The following is a 14,911-nucleotide window of genomic DNA, read 5'->3' on the forward strand; positions in this document are numbered from 1 at the left end:
TTTCTAATCTATTGAAGACAAATCAAATATCAACTGTTATAGGCAAGCCGTCAACATTAACAGTAATGGCATATTGCTGAAATGGGTCACTTCATAAAGGTTTATAAAATGAAGTAAACAAACAAAGAAATTGCATCTATATAGCACCATGCATAACCCCAGTCAATCAAATACTTCTGAAATATGATCACTGATGCAATGTCATGAAATACAGAAGCCAATTTGCAACAGCAAACATCAACAAGAAAATCTCTCTTGGGGATGTTTGAGAGACAAGTTATAGCTGGGATGCTAGGTTACTATTCAAATAGGATATTTTATATCCACCTGTGAGGGTGGTGGGACCTTAACTATTTGCATGTAAACACTTTCAATCGTACAACAAAACCTCAATTCAGCATTGAATGGCTGTCAAGATTCTGTACTCAAATTTCTGCAGTGGAGTTTGAAACCCAAAATCACTTGACTCAGAAGTGAAAGTGCTACTACTAAATTAAGGGAGACACCTGCAAGGTAACAAGATGCCCAAAATATAAAATACATCTCCTGCATCACAACCTGACAAATCAGATTTTAGTGGATATAAACATAAGCACAGTTTATTAGCTGCCCCAATTTGTCTAAAAGTAACTCATATTTTGATATTCACCTTAATTTATACCACATTTTTCCTTACCTGCTGTGAGTTATTATTGAACAAGCCATCAAGTATCAAATATGTCCAAAACAAAGGCCATTCACATTCTAGATTCTCAAAAAACTTCAGTTCTTCGGGTTCATAATAAAGCCTGGTAGGGTCCTAAAACAAATTAATGCCAATGTAAGCTAAGGTTACAGAAACAAACTACTTCACTAAGAATGATGTGACTCATTTTTTCCCACAGCACCCACACAATAACCCCTGCAATGCATCAGATTGCTAAGTGGAAGGTCACAGTGACTCCAACAAAAATCCTCCTTTTGGTTGAACTATCAAGGGAGATTACGAGTTCGGAGTTACTCTTTCCCTCTTTTGATAGGGGGAACAATTTAATCTTGGCATATTTCCTAATATTCTTAATGACGTCAATGGGTTTGGATTACATAATTGAGCCAGCTGGGAAAAAATTCATGATATGCACAAAATTCTTCTTTTTCTTGTTGAATGTACCAATCTATTAATATCAAAATTATTCTGTTACCAAAGATCAATTTCAGGTTTTAGAATATAAACTGCCCAAGTAAACTTAGCGTGTTATAATTACATTGCCTACCATTACAGTGGTGCACTCATGCCTCAATTTTGCAAATGACACCATCTCAGCTAATACAGCAGAGAAGTACATGCTCCAATCATTATATATTTTATAATTTAACCATAAGGTTTTTAAAAATTATTTGTGGGATGTGGCCATTGCTGTCTGAGCTAGCGCTTATTGCCCATCCCTCACTGCCCTTGAGAAGGAAGCATTGAGCTGCCTTCGTGAACCTCTGCCGTTTATATGCTGTAGGTGCCCCACAATGCCATTGCTCAGGTAGTTCCAGCCTTTTGACCCGATGAAACTGAAGGAATGATGAGACATGTCTAAGACTGGACTTTGAGTGGCTTAAAGGAGAATTTGCACATGGTTGTTTCCCATGTATCTACCATCTAAAATGTAAAGGACAGCAATCATAGGTTTGGAAGACACTGTCTGCGGAACCTTGGTAATTTTTTGCAGTGCGTCTTGTGGATCGTACACACTGCTGCTACTGAGTGTCAGTGGAGGAGGGATTGAATATCTATGGATGAGGTATCAATCAAGCCAGCTGCAGTGTGTTGGATTGTGTAAAGCTTGCGTGTTGGAGATGGGTGCATTAGAATCTGTATTAGTGTAATGTAGATGGTGGACAAACTTAGTTTCTGGTACCCTTAGAATGCTTATAGTGAGGAATTCAGCACTAGCAATGCTATTGAACATGGAGGGGTGATGGCTCAAAGTCATCGTCTGCCACTTTTGTGACACAAATGTCATTTGCCAGTTTTCAGACCAAAGTACTGGGAGAAAGTAAGGACTGCAGACACTGGAGATCAGAGTCAAAAAGTGTGGTGTTAGCAAAGCACAGCCGGTCAGGCAGCATCCAAGGAGCAGGACAGTTGACATTGATGCTCTCCTGCTCCTAGGATGCTGTCTGACCAGCTGTGCTTTTCCAGCACCACACTTTTTAACTGAGATTAAAAAGTGTTGTTCAGGCCTTACTGATTTGGAGTTGGACTGCTTCAGTATCTGGAAAGTCATGAATTGTGTCGCTTTGTGCAATCATCAGTGGACACCCCCACTCACTGGGTGATGGAGAGAAGGTCATTGATGAATCACACGAAGATAGCTGGGCTAGGACACTACCCTGAGATGTCCTGGAGCTCAAATGTCTAACTTGCAACAACCACAACCATGCTTAGTATGACTTGAACTAGTGGAGAGTTTTCCCAGATTTCAATTGACTATAGTTTTACTAGGCCTCCTCCACACTGTCAAAATGTGGTCTTGACTGACTGCACTTGACATCAATCTCATCTTACATCTGCAGGTCAGGTCTTGTGACCATGTTTGAACCAAGGCTGTAACAAGGTCAGGAGCTGACTGGCCCTGCTGGAACCTAAAGTCAGCATCAACAGGAAGTTACTGGTAAGCAAATGCTGTGGAACAGCTCTGTTGTCAGTCTTATTGACCAACTGAGAGTAGGTTGATGGTTTGGTAATTGACTGAAGTAGATTGGTCCTTCTTTTTGTGCACAGGACATATCTGGGCAATTTTCTATATTGTTGTGTGGGTGTCAGTGTAGTAAGATAATAAAAACAAGGAAAAATGTACAACTGTAAAATGGCAAGTGAATAAGAGTGACTGAATAACCGAATTATTCTACATCTTCTATGACATTACATGCATATTTTATATATATGTAATGTCAAATATTTTCATTAAGGTAAAAAAAACTTAAATTTAAAAATAAAATTTAAGTGAATTAAGTAATGAAATATTTGTGTATGCCTTAGTCTTCTGTTCTTTGTAAAATTGATATAAAGAAGGTAACCAAGGCATTCAACTTCCTCATTTAGAGTCAGAGAGAATTCTGTAATGTGGCTTACTCTGCTTGTAGACATCACTGTTGTTGGTACCTGAAGATCCCATTGATTTGATGTTAAATATACATGAACTTACATAAACTAAAGGACATAAATTTATTTCATTTGATCAGAAGAGGAAAATTGACATCACAGAGACCGCTGAATGTTTGTGTATAGCTTTCTTTGAGGTCAGTGGCGAGTGTAACTTCCCTGTTGGTAACAAAATTCTGACCAATATATTCACATTTTAATATGTATGAACATGAATCACTGTGCAGATAACTTGGTGTGAATAAGAAAGAAATAAATAGCGTTAGAATAATTCAAAGAAAAGCACTATACCTCTTTTGGAGTTCTGTAGCCATCTCTAAGAAACCGGCAACAACCATAACGACCCTGATGCAATACACAAGGGTACAAAAACGGTTAGATGCAAGAAACTAATGCTGACAATCAAACTGTCCCTGCCGTCAACTGCATCGCTCAACCTCCCTTTGAATATCATAATTTTCATAACTATTTTCATTTCTTATTTAATGCAATTGCTTTTCTGTAAATTTCAGTATCAACAGTATTCCAGTAATTGGTTCATAATTTTGAACTGCCCCCATAACCTAAAGTTAACAACATCAATGAGTACATATTACATCAAGACCAGCAGTTTATCAATCCATTCCCACTCTATATAGAAATGGTTCATCTTAATATGGATAGCAAGAGCAACAATACAAGATAGAAAGCTGGAGTGAGAAAGAGAATAAACATGAGATTCAGCAGCCAGAGAAAAAAAGTTCAGAGCCAAAGCAGAAGTCAGAACTTTAAAGTAAAGAAAAAAATTCAAGATGTGACACCACAGGATTGTAGGTGGACTTGTGGTTTTATTTTTGTCCCTACGCCAGGGAGGCATGTCAAACTCAGATCAAGGTCTAACTTACAATACTTGTTAAATTAATAAACCTGATAGACTAGTTAACCTGCACAAAATAATCAGCTAAACAATAAATGTTACCTAATTAAGTAAGTAGTACAGTTAAATAGAGACAAAGCAGTTTACCTCAATCCTGCTTAATATGCATTTAATTCTGTGTGAGGATACAGAGGTTCTTCTCATATCCTGATAAACCACAGCTACTGTTAATTCCCTGGTATCATATACAATTCACAAAGGAAGTTGGGAAAGCAGTTCTTACAGTTTCCTATAATGTGTTAATCAGCAGTCTGTAAAACAGTACATTCACCCTCTGAATTAATGGTAAACTTGAGCAAATCTGAAATGTAGTTTGAAAGAGATTTTGCAGTGTGAAATGTTTTTGTAATTTGAGGTTTGCAAGCCTTTGTTGAAACTGGGGCTTATGGCATTAATCATTGCTATGTCCAGAATAGTTCAGCCATGGAGAACCTTCAGCAGTTAATTGGAATACTGTGCTTTCCCAAAATACTCAGATTTATAGAAACCAAATGCACTGTAACTTGGTCACAATTGTCTGCTGAAACAACTGTATAGAGGCCAATAACCTGTCACCAAGTCACCTTTAATTTACTTGTGCACAGTACACTGGCTGTAACCAGCCTGATCAGAGTCAGTCCCCTGAACTGAGGAGATTGTAAATCCTCTGGTTATATTGGTCAGCCAGGGCTTTCCTGACTGGGGTTGTTAACCTAGGCCAATGAAGGATCTCGTGGTCAACAAGATCCAGCTGGTTCCAATCATTACATCACTCCCCTGACCCAAGTCCACAGGTGTAGGTTTGTTCTTGCTCTTGGCGCTTTTCTTGAAACATTTTCACCTCAGGTCCAGTTCCTCTAACTCGGTCAGCGTGTACTAGATCATAGCCTGTCTCATGCATCCAGAAGGTCGTGGGAGAGTTCCCTCCTCTTTCTCTGGCAGCAATGATATCAAGGCTGCATCCATCTTGGTCTCTGAAGTTTCCTTGACACTAGACAGAGGGGGAAAATCTACGGTTTATGCCAGGCCTTCTGGCTGCTCTGAGGGGCCGGTTATGTTTTGCTCCTGCCCCGTTTGCGAGCTAATGGCCTTCAGGTGATCAGACATTTGTTCAGGACTGCCTCACCTACCCAAACTTTAAGTCATGGGACCTGACCTCATGTCAACTTCATCTCGTACGCACACAAGGCCATTTCCATGGCTTCAGCACCAAACTTGGTCCCTTGAATTAAATTGCCTCTCTCACTTAGGAGAGGCATGCAGCTGGCATTGACATTCCCCACTGCCATTTCACTCTTCTATACCTGCCCCTCCCCCCCACCCCACCTCAATCCCCAGGTCTGGGAAGATTAGGTTTAAAAACTACTGCAGAGTCTACACCCATCAGCAACTCTGTTGCAGCTATCCCTGTTGTTGCATGAAGGATGATCCTATAACTGAACAGGAACCAGGGACAGTTTGATATCAATTGACACTGTACGCTGCTTTTCTAAGCCTTCAACATTTGGAGCACTCTTTCTGCTAGACCACTGGTCGAATGGATGGTGTGGCGCTGTCCTAATGCTCAGAAAATCAGTTAACTTCAGAAATATTCAAATCCCTGCTGGTAAATGACATCCCATTGTCTGCAACCAATACTTCTGGGAGACCATGTATCGCGAACAATGCTCGCAGTTTTTCAATCATCCCTGGGTTTGCTGAACGAACTTTATACCTATCCAACCATTTTAACAGGCTTCCACAATGACCAGGAACATTGAGCATATGAAAGGACTGGCATAGTCGAACTGCAACAGAGTCCAGGGTTTACCCAAGCACTCCCATATCTGGGGGCACTGCAGGTGGCAACTTTTGTCTTTGTTTGCACTCTGGGAACTGCCCCACCAATGTCAGCATCCAACCCTGGCCACCAGCCATAGCTTCTCACAAGCATCTTCATTTTAGAAACTCTGTATGACACTGGAGCTCAGCCAGTATCTGGCAGCAACCTTTATTTGGGACAATCACTTTTGCTCCCCACAGAAATATGCCATGCTCTATGGTGATCTTGTCTCACCAGGTCCAGGAAGGTTTCAGTCTTGGCTTCTGCTTCTGCTTCCCCCAGTACTACCAGCTGTTTTAGTTTTACTAGGGCAGGATCTTTTTGTGTCCAGAATTGGATGTTGTCAACGGTGATTGGAAGGGTATCCAGGAAGTTTAAAACCAAAACGGACTTTTCCAGGGGACGTACCACCGGGTGGAGAATCTACAAGTTGGGGGCATCTCAAGGCGTCTGCTTTAGCCACTTGGCTTCCTGGACGGTGTTCTAACTTGTACTTGTATGCGCTGAGAACAAGGGGCCAACACGGAACTATACCAGAAGCTTTGGGCAGCACTGCCTGGTCTTCCTTCAGTAGCCCTAGCAGCGGAGTTATCTGTTACTATGACAAATTCCAATCCATAAACGTATTGGCAGGACTTCCTCACACCAATGACGACCTTCTCTATCGGGGTATATTTGCGTTTGGCATCAGCCAAAGTCCAGGAAGCATACACTATCGGGTGTTTCTCTCTGTTGGGCCACTGGTGAGCCACACTACCCAGATACCATATGGGGAGGCATCACATGTCAGCACGACCATTCATTTTGAACTATAGTGGGCCAACACCTTAGATGACGATAGCTATGTTTTCACTTCCCTAAAGGCTATTTTTTGGCTATGCGACCACTTCCAAGGCTGACGCTTTTTGCAATAGCAGATGTAAGGGTGCAAAGATGGAGACCAGGTTACATATGAACTTTCCATAATATTCCTTAACCAACTCTTGGAAGATTCGAGTGTCTGGTTCCTCTGGGAAAGTTAATCCACTTATAACCAAAAATGCCACAGGTTTGCAAACAGTCAGAAGGATTACTCATTGCTTTTCATCTGCTGCAATGTCATTTACATGGAAAAAAATCACATTCTCTCCACACACTGGGCCCAGTCTTCGATAGCAAGATCAAAAATGTGAAGCTCCCCAAATAAAGGTCTGATGCCAGAAATGCTTACCCCAACTCCAAGATGCCTGGTGCAAGCAAATGTTCTTCAGGTGTCTACTGTTTTCTCCTGTCACCACTAAAATAACTGCACAGAGGCCAGTATCCTGTTACCGAGTCATTCCTTTATTTACCTGTACCCAGTACACTGGTTGTGATCAGCCAGCGTGGAGTCAGTTGCCTGAACTGAGGAGGTTTTTTTTTTAATTCAACTTTATACAAATTGACAAACATGCGACACACTAACAGTTAACAGTCAAAAAAAGAGAAACGGGGCCCTGAAAACAAACACCTTAAATCCCCCTATAATCAACAGGATAAGCAATACACAGAATCAACAAAGTAAACCACATCACAATCCTCCAAATAAAACTCCTGGTTTTATCAGTTAGCCATGGCTTTCCTGATTGACCCAGGTTAACAATACCTTTCAAGGATCTCGTATTCAACAAGATCCAGTTGGTTCGAATCATTACACCTGCTTTGTGAATAATTTATGTCATTCTATTTAGCCATGGTAAGGCTTTACTTTGCAGTCTTGCAATTGTCATCTCTTTACTTGATTGGGTTTACATTTCCTCATCACTACAATGCCCCCACCTGGTTCTTCCACTTTCCAATCCTAATGTCAGAACTACTCCTAGAAAGCAGAGTAAATGTGAAGATCTTAACTGCATAATTTTGGCTCCAAAAATAAATTATCCCATTGAGTGCAACTGTAGCCTGAGTATAAAAATGCCGATGAATTCAAGGTTGTTTCACTTATCAGAATCTCTCAGAATCAATCTCTATTCTAGAATGCTTTAGCCAATTTGGGTCAAGATGGTGAGAGTACATTTACCTAGGAAACTCCCTGGTCAACATTACTAACACTAATACTTCAATGAGAGTGCAAGAGAAAATATTACATCAAGTTGAAATGTACCTCAATCACTTGTTACATTGATACTAACTTTCATGAATACAGAAGAATGGCCAAGTAGATTGCCATCAGAAAGATGCATGCTTTGAATTGTATCTCAGCATTAAGTTTGTCTTAACTCAAGGGAAAAGCAAGTTGGGAAAAAGATTTACCTGTAGTTTTGTAATGATCTCTTGTTTAGTTAACTCTACCAAATCAATATTCTCTACTGCAAAAGCTGGGTAGGAGATGACTGAGAGAAGACCAGCATCTATCTCTTTGGATGTTGATGCCCTAGGTAACATTGAATGTAGAATAGACTGAAATAAAATGCACATATATTTTCATCAGCAAAACCAATACAATTATTTTATGCATAGAAATGCATAACAACCATATCATTGCTCAATGTGATCCCAGGTACACAATATGCAATAAACACCTGGGTCCTACCACACTTTAAATCAAACAGCTATACACTTATAGCGATGAATAACACTTTCATAGTGGAAGTAATATGACTCATAACTGAGTCAAGGAAAATATTAAAAATCTTACTGGCATTGACATAAAGATCTGAAGCTAATAATGTAGATTTATATACTTTGGCTCAGTGATAGCACTTCCACCTCAATGTAAGAATGTTGTTGCCTCAAGTCTCACTTAGAGCAATCTTAGATGAAACCTCATTGCTGTATTGAGGGAGGCCTACAGTGTTGAAGTTCTATCTTTCAAACAATATTTAAACTAACAATCCCTCTGACCACCAGATGAAGGTAAAAGGACTAATGCTATTTGAAGATGAGCAGTGGAGTTCTACCTAAGATTCCAGCCAAAGCTTACCCTTAAACAACATCAACAAAAGGATTATCTGGTTGGTTTTAAGTGATATCTTTAGGGCCTTGATATGTGCAATTAGCATTATAATGGCTTTTAATTGGTTGCAGCATAATTGCTTGCTCTTTCTTTATTTTCTTTACTCTCATTTTATCAAAGTTAACTCAAAAGTACATTATTTATGATCCAAATCTTTCATTTTGTTTTCACTTTGTTGGATTCCTGATTCCCATAACTATTTGTTAAATGTGTGCATTCTTCATTTATTCTTTCTCCTTAACCACTCTTGTCTAATCATGAATATTTGTGGAAAGAATTTTTTCTCCCTTTTTGCAATGAATCATTATTTCTTATTGAAGCAGTCATTATGTAGAATAATTCTTCTCTTTGCACAGCCTGCAATAACTAACACCTGAACATCTAATCCTTTACTCTAGTCGTATGCGTTTGGTTGATTTTATGACATGGTTGCAATATTCAAGGTAAACTAAAATCACTTCAAAAGAGACTCCTATGATGCAGTGGTAACATCCCTTCCTCTGTACAAGGAGGCCCAGGTTTATATCCCATCTGTTCCAGAGGTGTGTAATTACATTGCAGAGCAGGTTAATTTGAAAACATCGATAGGGTAAATAAATTCTCCCTGGGTTGGGGGAATCCAGAACTAGAGGGCATAGGTTCAGGGTGAGAGGGGAAAAATTAAAAGGGACCTAATGGGCAACTTTTTCACGCAGAGGGTGGTGCGTGTATGGAATGAGCTGTCAAAGGAAGCAGTGGAGGCTGGTACAATTACAACATTTAAAAGCCATCTGGATGGGTATCTGAATAGGAAGGGTTTAAAGGGATATGGGCCAAGTTCTGGCAAATGGAACTAGATTAGGTTAGGATATCTGGTCAGCATGGATAACTTTGACCAAAGAGTCCGTTTCCATGTTGTACATCTCTATGACTCTAAAAGCATTACCCTCTGACTTATGTTGTCTACATGGACTTACAAAAGGCACTTTGTGAAGTGCTAAACAATAGGCTTGTGAGCAAAGTTAGAATTATTGAAATGAATTGTACAGTATAGTATAAAAAACTGGCTGAGGTACAAGAAACAGTTTGTTATGGAGTCTGCTATGCTCTGGAATCTGCATGGTCCTCAAACATAACTACCATTCAATTTTTAAAACTGATTATCTGGCCATCAGAAAATGCACGCCAATGGTCATATTAGCTAGCAATGCATGTTACCTACATGCTAAATATATAGAAGTTATATACAGAGGAACCTCAATAATCTGAATATTAATTATCCAAATTTCGGATTATCCAAAGGAGTTCTCAAGGTCCCAATAGAAACATTACATCAAAGAGATGTTTCCAACACTGATCGCGTCTTTTGTTTACAATGATTAAAAATGAATTTGGCTTACTGAAATGCTGCCGAGAACAGTCCTGGACATTGACGGGAGCCCAGGCACTGCCTCCAAATGACTAACCGCCCGCCCTCTCTCCCTCCTCTTTCCCTGGAGTTCTGCACAGAGGTGTACCCTAAACCCCCCTTCCCCAGATAATTTCTCCAACATTGTCCTGTACCGAAACGTTCGGGTAAAAGGTTGTGTGTGTGTGTGCGCGCACGCGCGGGGCAGCTGGGTCGGACGGCGGAGGGGGGATTGGACAGGGTTATTGGGTGAACAGCGGCGGATTGGGGGCTCACATTGGTGTGCTGCTGCCAAGTCTCCTGAATGCGCAGAAGAATTAGCAAGTACTCACTGTGTCAATTCCATTGAACTGATTGTGGGGGCGGGGGGGCTTCAGCAATGTTGCAGGTCCTTTACACAGGTGTGTCTGCCTGCTCAGAAATAAACCCTGAGAGAGAGAGGGAGCAAGGCAGGCAGAGCGAGGAAAAAGGAAACTTCAGGAAACTCTGAGCCCCAGAGGAGAGGCATTGAGTTAATTAACCAAATAATCAATTATCTGAAAGAAATACTGCCCGCCCATCTCGTTCGGATAATCGATGTTCCTCTGTATATGTAAGCACAGCAAAGTTGTTTATAAAATATTTGATAGTTAATAATATTTTGTATTAATTGTATATTCTAATATAAAATTTTTCCCCTAGTATAGCTCACAATGGATCACAAAAGTAGATAATTTTAACAGTTTAGGTTTCTACCTCAATAGTAAAAAGCAATTTAAACATTCAGTGTTTAGGCAGATGGCTGTAAATTTAAGCTAATGTATATGCTTCAAGCACTTCAGATATGACATATACAAAACTTGAGATGCAGGGCTAAACCTGCATACATTAATATGACTACAATTCGACTAAGTATATTAAAGTTTTGCCAGAATACATTGCAGTCACAACACAAGTTGAATTTCACCATCTTTGTTTAGATCTTACATCACAGAGCTGTACTTCATCTGCTAGAACGTGGATAACTGATTTGGGGCCTCCATTAGCACCAAAGAGGTTCAATTCATCAAGTGCTTCAAGAGCTGCCTGTGGTAAGAAAAATCAGTTTTTGTTTCAGACCTTGCTTAAAGTAAGATTTTTGTTTAAATTTGAGAAAGCTGTTGTGTTTTTATGCTTATAGTCTTACTTCAGCTGTAAAGAAGTTTGGAGAGACCACATCTAGAGTACTGTGTGCAGAATAAGTCTATTTAATAAAGGAATGATATACACACCATAGAGGAAGTGCAGCAAAAATTCACCAGACTGATTCCTGGGAATGGCAAGAGCGCCATACTAAGGAGAAATCGAGTCAATTTAGAATAAGAGGGTAAGTCATTGAAATATGGAATTCTAACAGGGCTGGACAAGCTGAATTCAGGGATGACATTTCTCCTGTCTGGGAGCAAGGTCACTATTACATGATATCAAAAGAGAAAATGCTGGAAAATCTCAGCATGCTGCCAGACCTGCTGAGATTTTACAGCATTTTCTCTTTTGGTTTCAGATTCCAGCATCCGCAGTAATTTGCTTTTATCCACTATCACATGATACTGGCTAAGCCATTATGGACAGAGATTAAGGGAAACCTCTTAATCCAGGGTGATGAACCTTTGGAGTTATCTACCACAGAAAGGCTTAGAATACATTTAAAAAGTGGGCAGATTTCCAGACACTATAAAGATGTTGAGGGGTATGAGGAGAGGGTGGAAGTATGATGTTGAGATTAAGGATTAACCATGATGTTAAATGGCAGAGCAGGCTTGATGGAGCAGCTTACTCTTGCTTCTATTTTTAATGCTTCTATCTTTAACTTATTTTACTAGCCACAGTTGATTTACCTTTCCCTTTGAGTTTCTGTGCCTTAGGTGAGATATATAACTGTTACAGAACTCACTGGACTTAAATATTTGCCATAATACTCACTGTAATTTGTATTTTAGTGCAATACTTGTCCCAAACTCAAGAATAGCAAAGCATTCTATTCACTTCCATCCCAATTAACAGGCTTTTAAAAACTGGACAGATAGTGTAAACAGATAGTGAGAATGTGTGCACACAAAGAACTTGGCTGTACTATGTGTCACATTGAATCCTTGCAACAAACGAAGGAAGGTGACTTTCATTCCAGAAGCTTGGGTCAGATTCAAGCCAAGTTCCAAGGCATGTCAACACACTGGAACATCCAGTCACACTACTTTGCCACTTTACTCTCAAGTATTTTTAAATTCAATACTTACTTTGGCTATACCTACAGAACTGGCATTCAGTTCTGGAATTCCTTTATTTGTCTTGTCACCACGTTCCCACATGCCATAATCCTGCCAAATGAAAAAAGAAATGTGAGTAACAAGTTTAATAATCACCAGATGGGCCAAACACTGTAATTCCCTTTGGAGAAAAGGAGAGCCTAAACTGATTATACTTCAATTTTGAGTATGTCATAGCACATTTCCAGCATACAACTAAACTGGGAGGCAATAGAAAAATCCCCACAGATTTAGATGCGGCTCATTTTAAGTGTGTAAAACATTGCAACAATATTGAAGTTTCTCTTCCACTGTTCCCAAAGTAGGGAAAACCCCCTTCTCTCACTTCACTTGGAGGCAAAATATATGCTCGTGGAACTGTGAATGTGAACCCATACATTGCTGCATTGTACAAACTGCAGTGAACAGCACTCATTAGGAACAAAGGGAAATTTGCCCCTGAAAGCCCTCAGAAAATACCTGAGAAAACCCAACCATGAGCATGACCAATGCAAGACAAGTTACTTAGACTTAGATAATTAGACTTGGAGAGGAGCTACACCTCCAATTGCAGGTTGCTTCACTCCTATTCTTGCTGCTGATAGGCTTACTATTATGACTGAAGGAGCCACCAGCAGTTAGGAAAGTAAAGTGGGAGATTTGCCAAGGGAATCCTTCTCCAGTAACTGCAGTGTCATAGGCCAGAAGGGCACCACGTTTTGCTGTGATGAGTGTCTGCCAGTGAATTTGAAGGAGATGTTGCAAGATGGATAAGTGGAAGGGTAAAAGAGAGGAAATGTTGGGTAGGGGGTGCACAGGGGAGAGAGGCAACAAAGTTGATGTGGAAGAGGAAGGCTGCAAGAAATGGCTGGGGGAGGGGAAAAAAAAGGGGGTGACAGAAACGGAGTCTGTAAGATGTATGATGAGGTGTAGGAAGGAGTTTGCAGAGAGAAGTTGACAGCTGCCGTTCAGGTTGGGAAGAGACTACGAAGGAGAAAGGACCACTTTAAATCTGTCAGTAAAAGAATATTCAGCTAAAGGTGAGAATCGAAATCTTGAAAAGATTGAGATTTGATTTGCAGCGTAAGACGTAGTAATCGGTTAAATGTTTCATTTGTGCATAAGTATTAGCTGCACTCTCACCAGTTTGCACAAGTAGTTTTTTTAAAATATAGTATCAGTTATTTTGAACTTTTGTTGTTACCTTGCACCTGTTGTCTTGTGCCAGTTTAAATGCTGTGGTGTCGGGAAAATTAATATTTCCTTGCAAGATGAGAAGAAGGTTAATGGAAGGTTGATAACAATTAGAATTGATGAATTCTAATTCCGCTTCAGTGTAAGTCCAAATACCATTTGTCAAGACAAACACAGAAGGTATTATTACTACCATCTTATAAATTAGTTGATCAGAATGAAAAAGGAGCCTTTGAAAACCAAAAAGCATCCTCCAAAATTCGAGAGGTAGCCCTCAAGAAAATCTCAGGAACCCTGGAAAATAAAATTATTTTAATGCCTAGCAGTGACATATATCTTGTGTCAAAATTTTTATAAAAGTAAACATATATTTAAAAAAAGCAGAGAATAGCTACTCAACGTCATCTTTAAATTTGTCCTATAAGATTTAAGATAATTGTGGTTATCTTTTCCCATGACATTGTAAGGTTAAATAAGAAACGCAGAATATCTGGGTACTCACTGCAACTTTATAAGCCACTTCAACATAAAACACAAGATTTTGTATAAAATCCACTTCATCCGGAGTGAAAATTATATGAAGCCCTAGGGAAAAATAAAACACTCACCATTAATTCTTTCAATTCAGACATTAAGTAATCCATTTCTGATACATAAATTAAACTCAGCTGTTTTGCACAGCTTTTGTGATGTAATAGTAGTGTCCCTACCTCTGAGCCTAGAGGTACAGGTTCAAGTTCTACCTGCTCCAAAGATGTATCATCTCTGAACAGATTGAGTAAAAAATTAAACTCAGCTTTTATTATATGTGAAATACACAATTTTACTAGTACTGGAGACCGAACTCTATTTCTTTCAATTACCCTGTAAAACTGTAAATAATGGCATTTAAAAATACATTTACCATGGTACCTTATTCTACATTTATCATCATTGTTGCCAACATATTTACACAACTGCAACAATGCTGCTCCTTTAACAAGGTTATGCTGTCCTTGGTGGGTTTTTTTCCCCTGAGAATATGCTTTCCTTTATTGGTCAGAGTATTTTACAAAATTATGAGGGGTATGGATAGGATAAATAGGCAAAGTCTTTTCCCTGGGGTCGGGGAGTCCAGAACGAGAGGGCATAGGTTTAGGGTGAGAGAGGAAAGATATAAAAGAGACCTAAGGGGCAACTTTTTCAAGCAGATGGTGGTGTGCGTATGGAATGAGCTGCCAGAGGAAGTGGTGGAGGCTG

At 39.7% G+C, this 14,911-nt stretch overlaps 1 protein-coding gene across 10 annotated transcripts in view; it reads right to left on the reverse strand.

The window, feature by feature from the left end:
- phka1a (phosphorylase kinase, alpha 1a (muscle)) overlaps nucleotides 1-14,911 on the reverse strand; it is a 111,713-nt gene that overhangs the window by 79,442 nt on the left and 17,360 nt on the right. For 9 of the 10 annotated variants that reach the window (XM_043704548.1, XM_043704554.1, XM_043704556.1 and 6 more), the window contains 6 exons: nucleotides 14,175-14,257; nucleotides 12,470-12,550; nucleotides 11,181-11,279; nucleotides 8,125-8,271; nucleotides 3,428-3,481; nucleotides 677-799 (listed from right to left, as the gene is read on the reverse strand). In XM_043704548.1, the coding sequence (XP_043560483.1) occupies nucleotides 677-799; nucleotides 3,428-3,481; nucleotides 8,125-8,271; nucleotides 11,181-11,279; nucleotides 12,470-12,550; nucleotides 14,175-14,257 (587 nt within the window). Of the gene's footprint in view, nucleotides 1-676; nucleotides 800-3,427; nucleotides 3,482-8,124; nucleotides 8,272-11,180; nucleotides 11,280-12,469; nucleotides 12,551-14,174; nucleotides 14,258-14,911 lie in introns of those variants that run through there. The other variant, XM_043704557.1, reaches the window with a different exon arrangement.

This window comes from Chiloscyllium plagiosum, chromosome 15 (assembly GCF_004010195.1).
Source record: "Chiloscyllium plagiosum isolate BGI_BamShark_2017 chromosome 15, ASM401019v2, whole genome shotgun sequence".
Lineage (NCBI taxonomy): Eukaryota > Metazoa > Chordata > Chondrichthyes > Orectolobiformes > Hemiscylliidae > Chiloscyllium > Chiloscyllium plagiosum.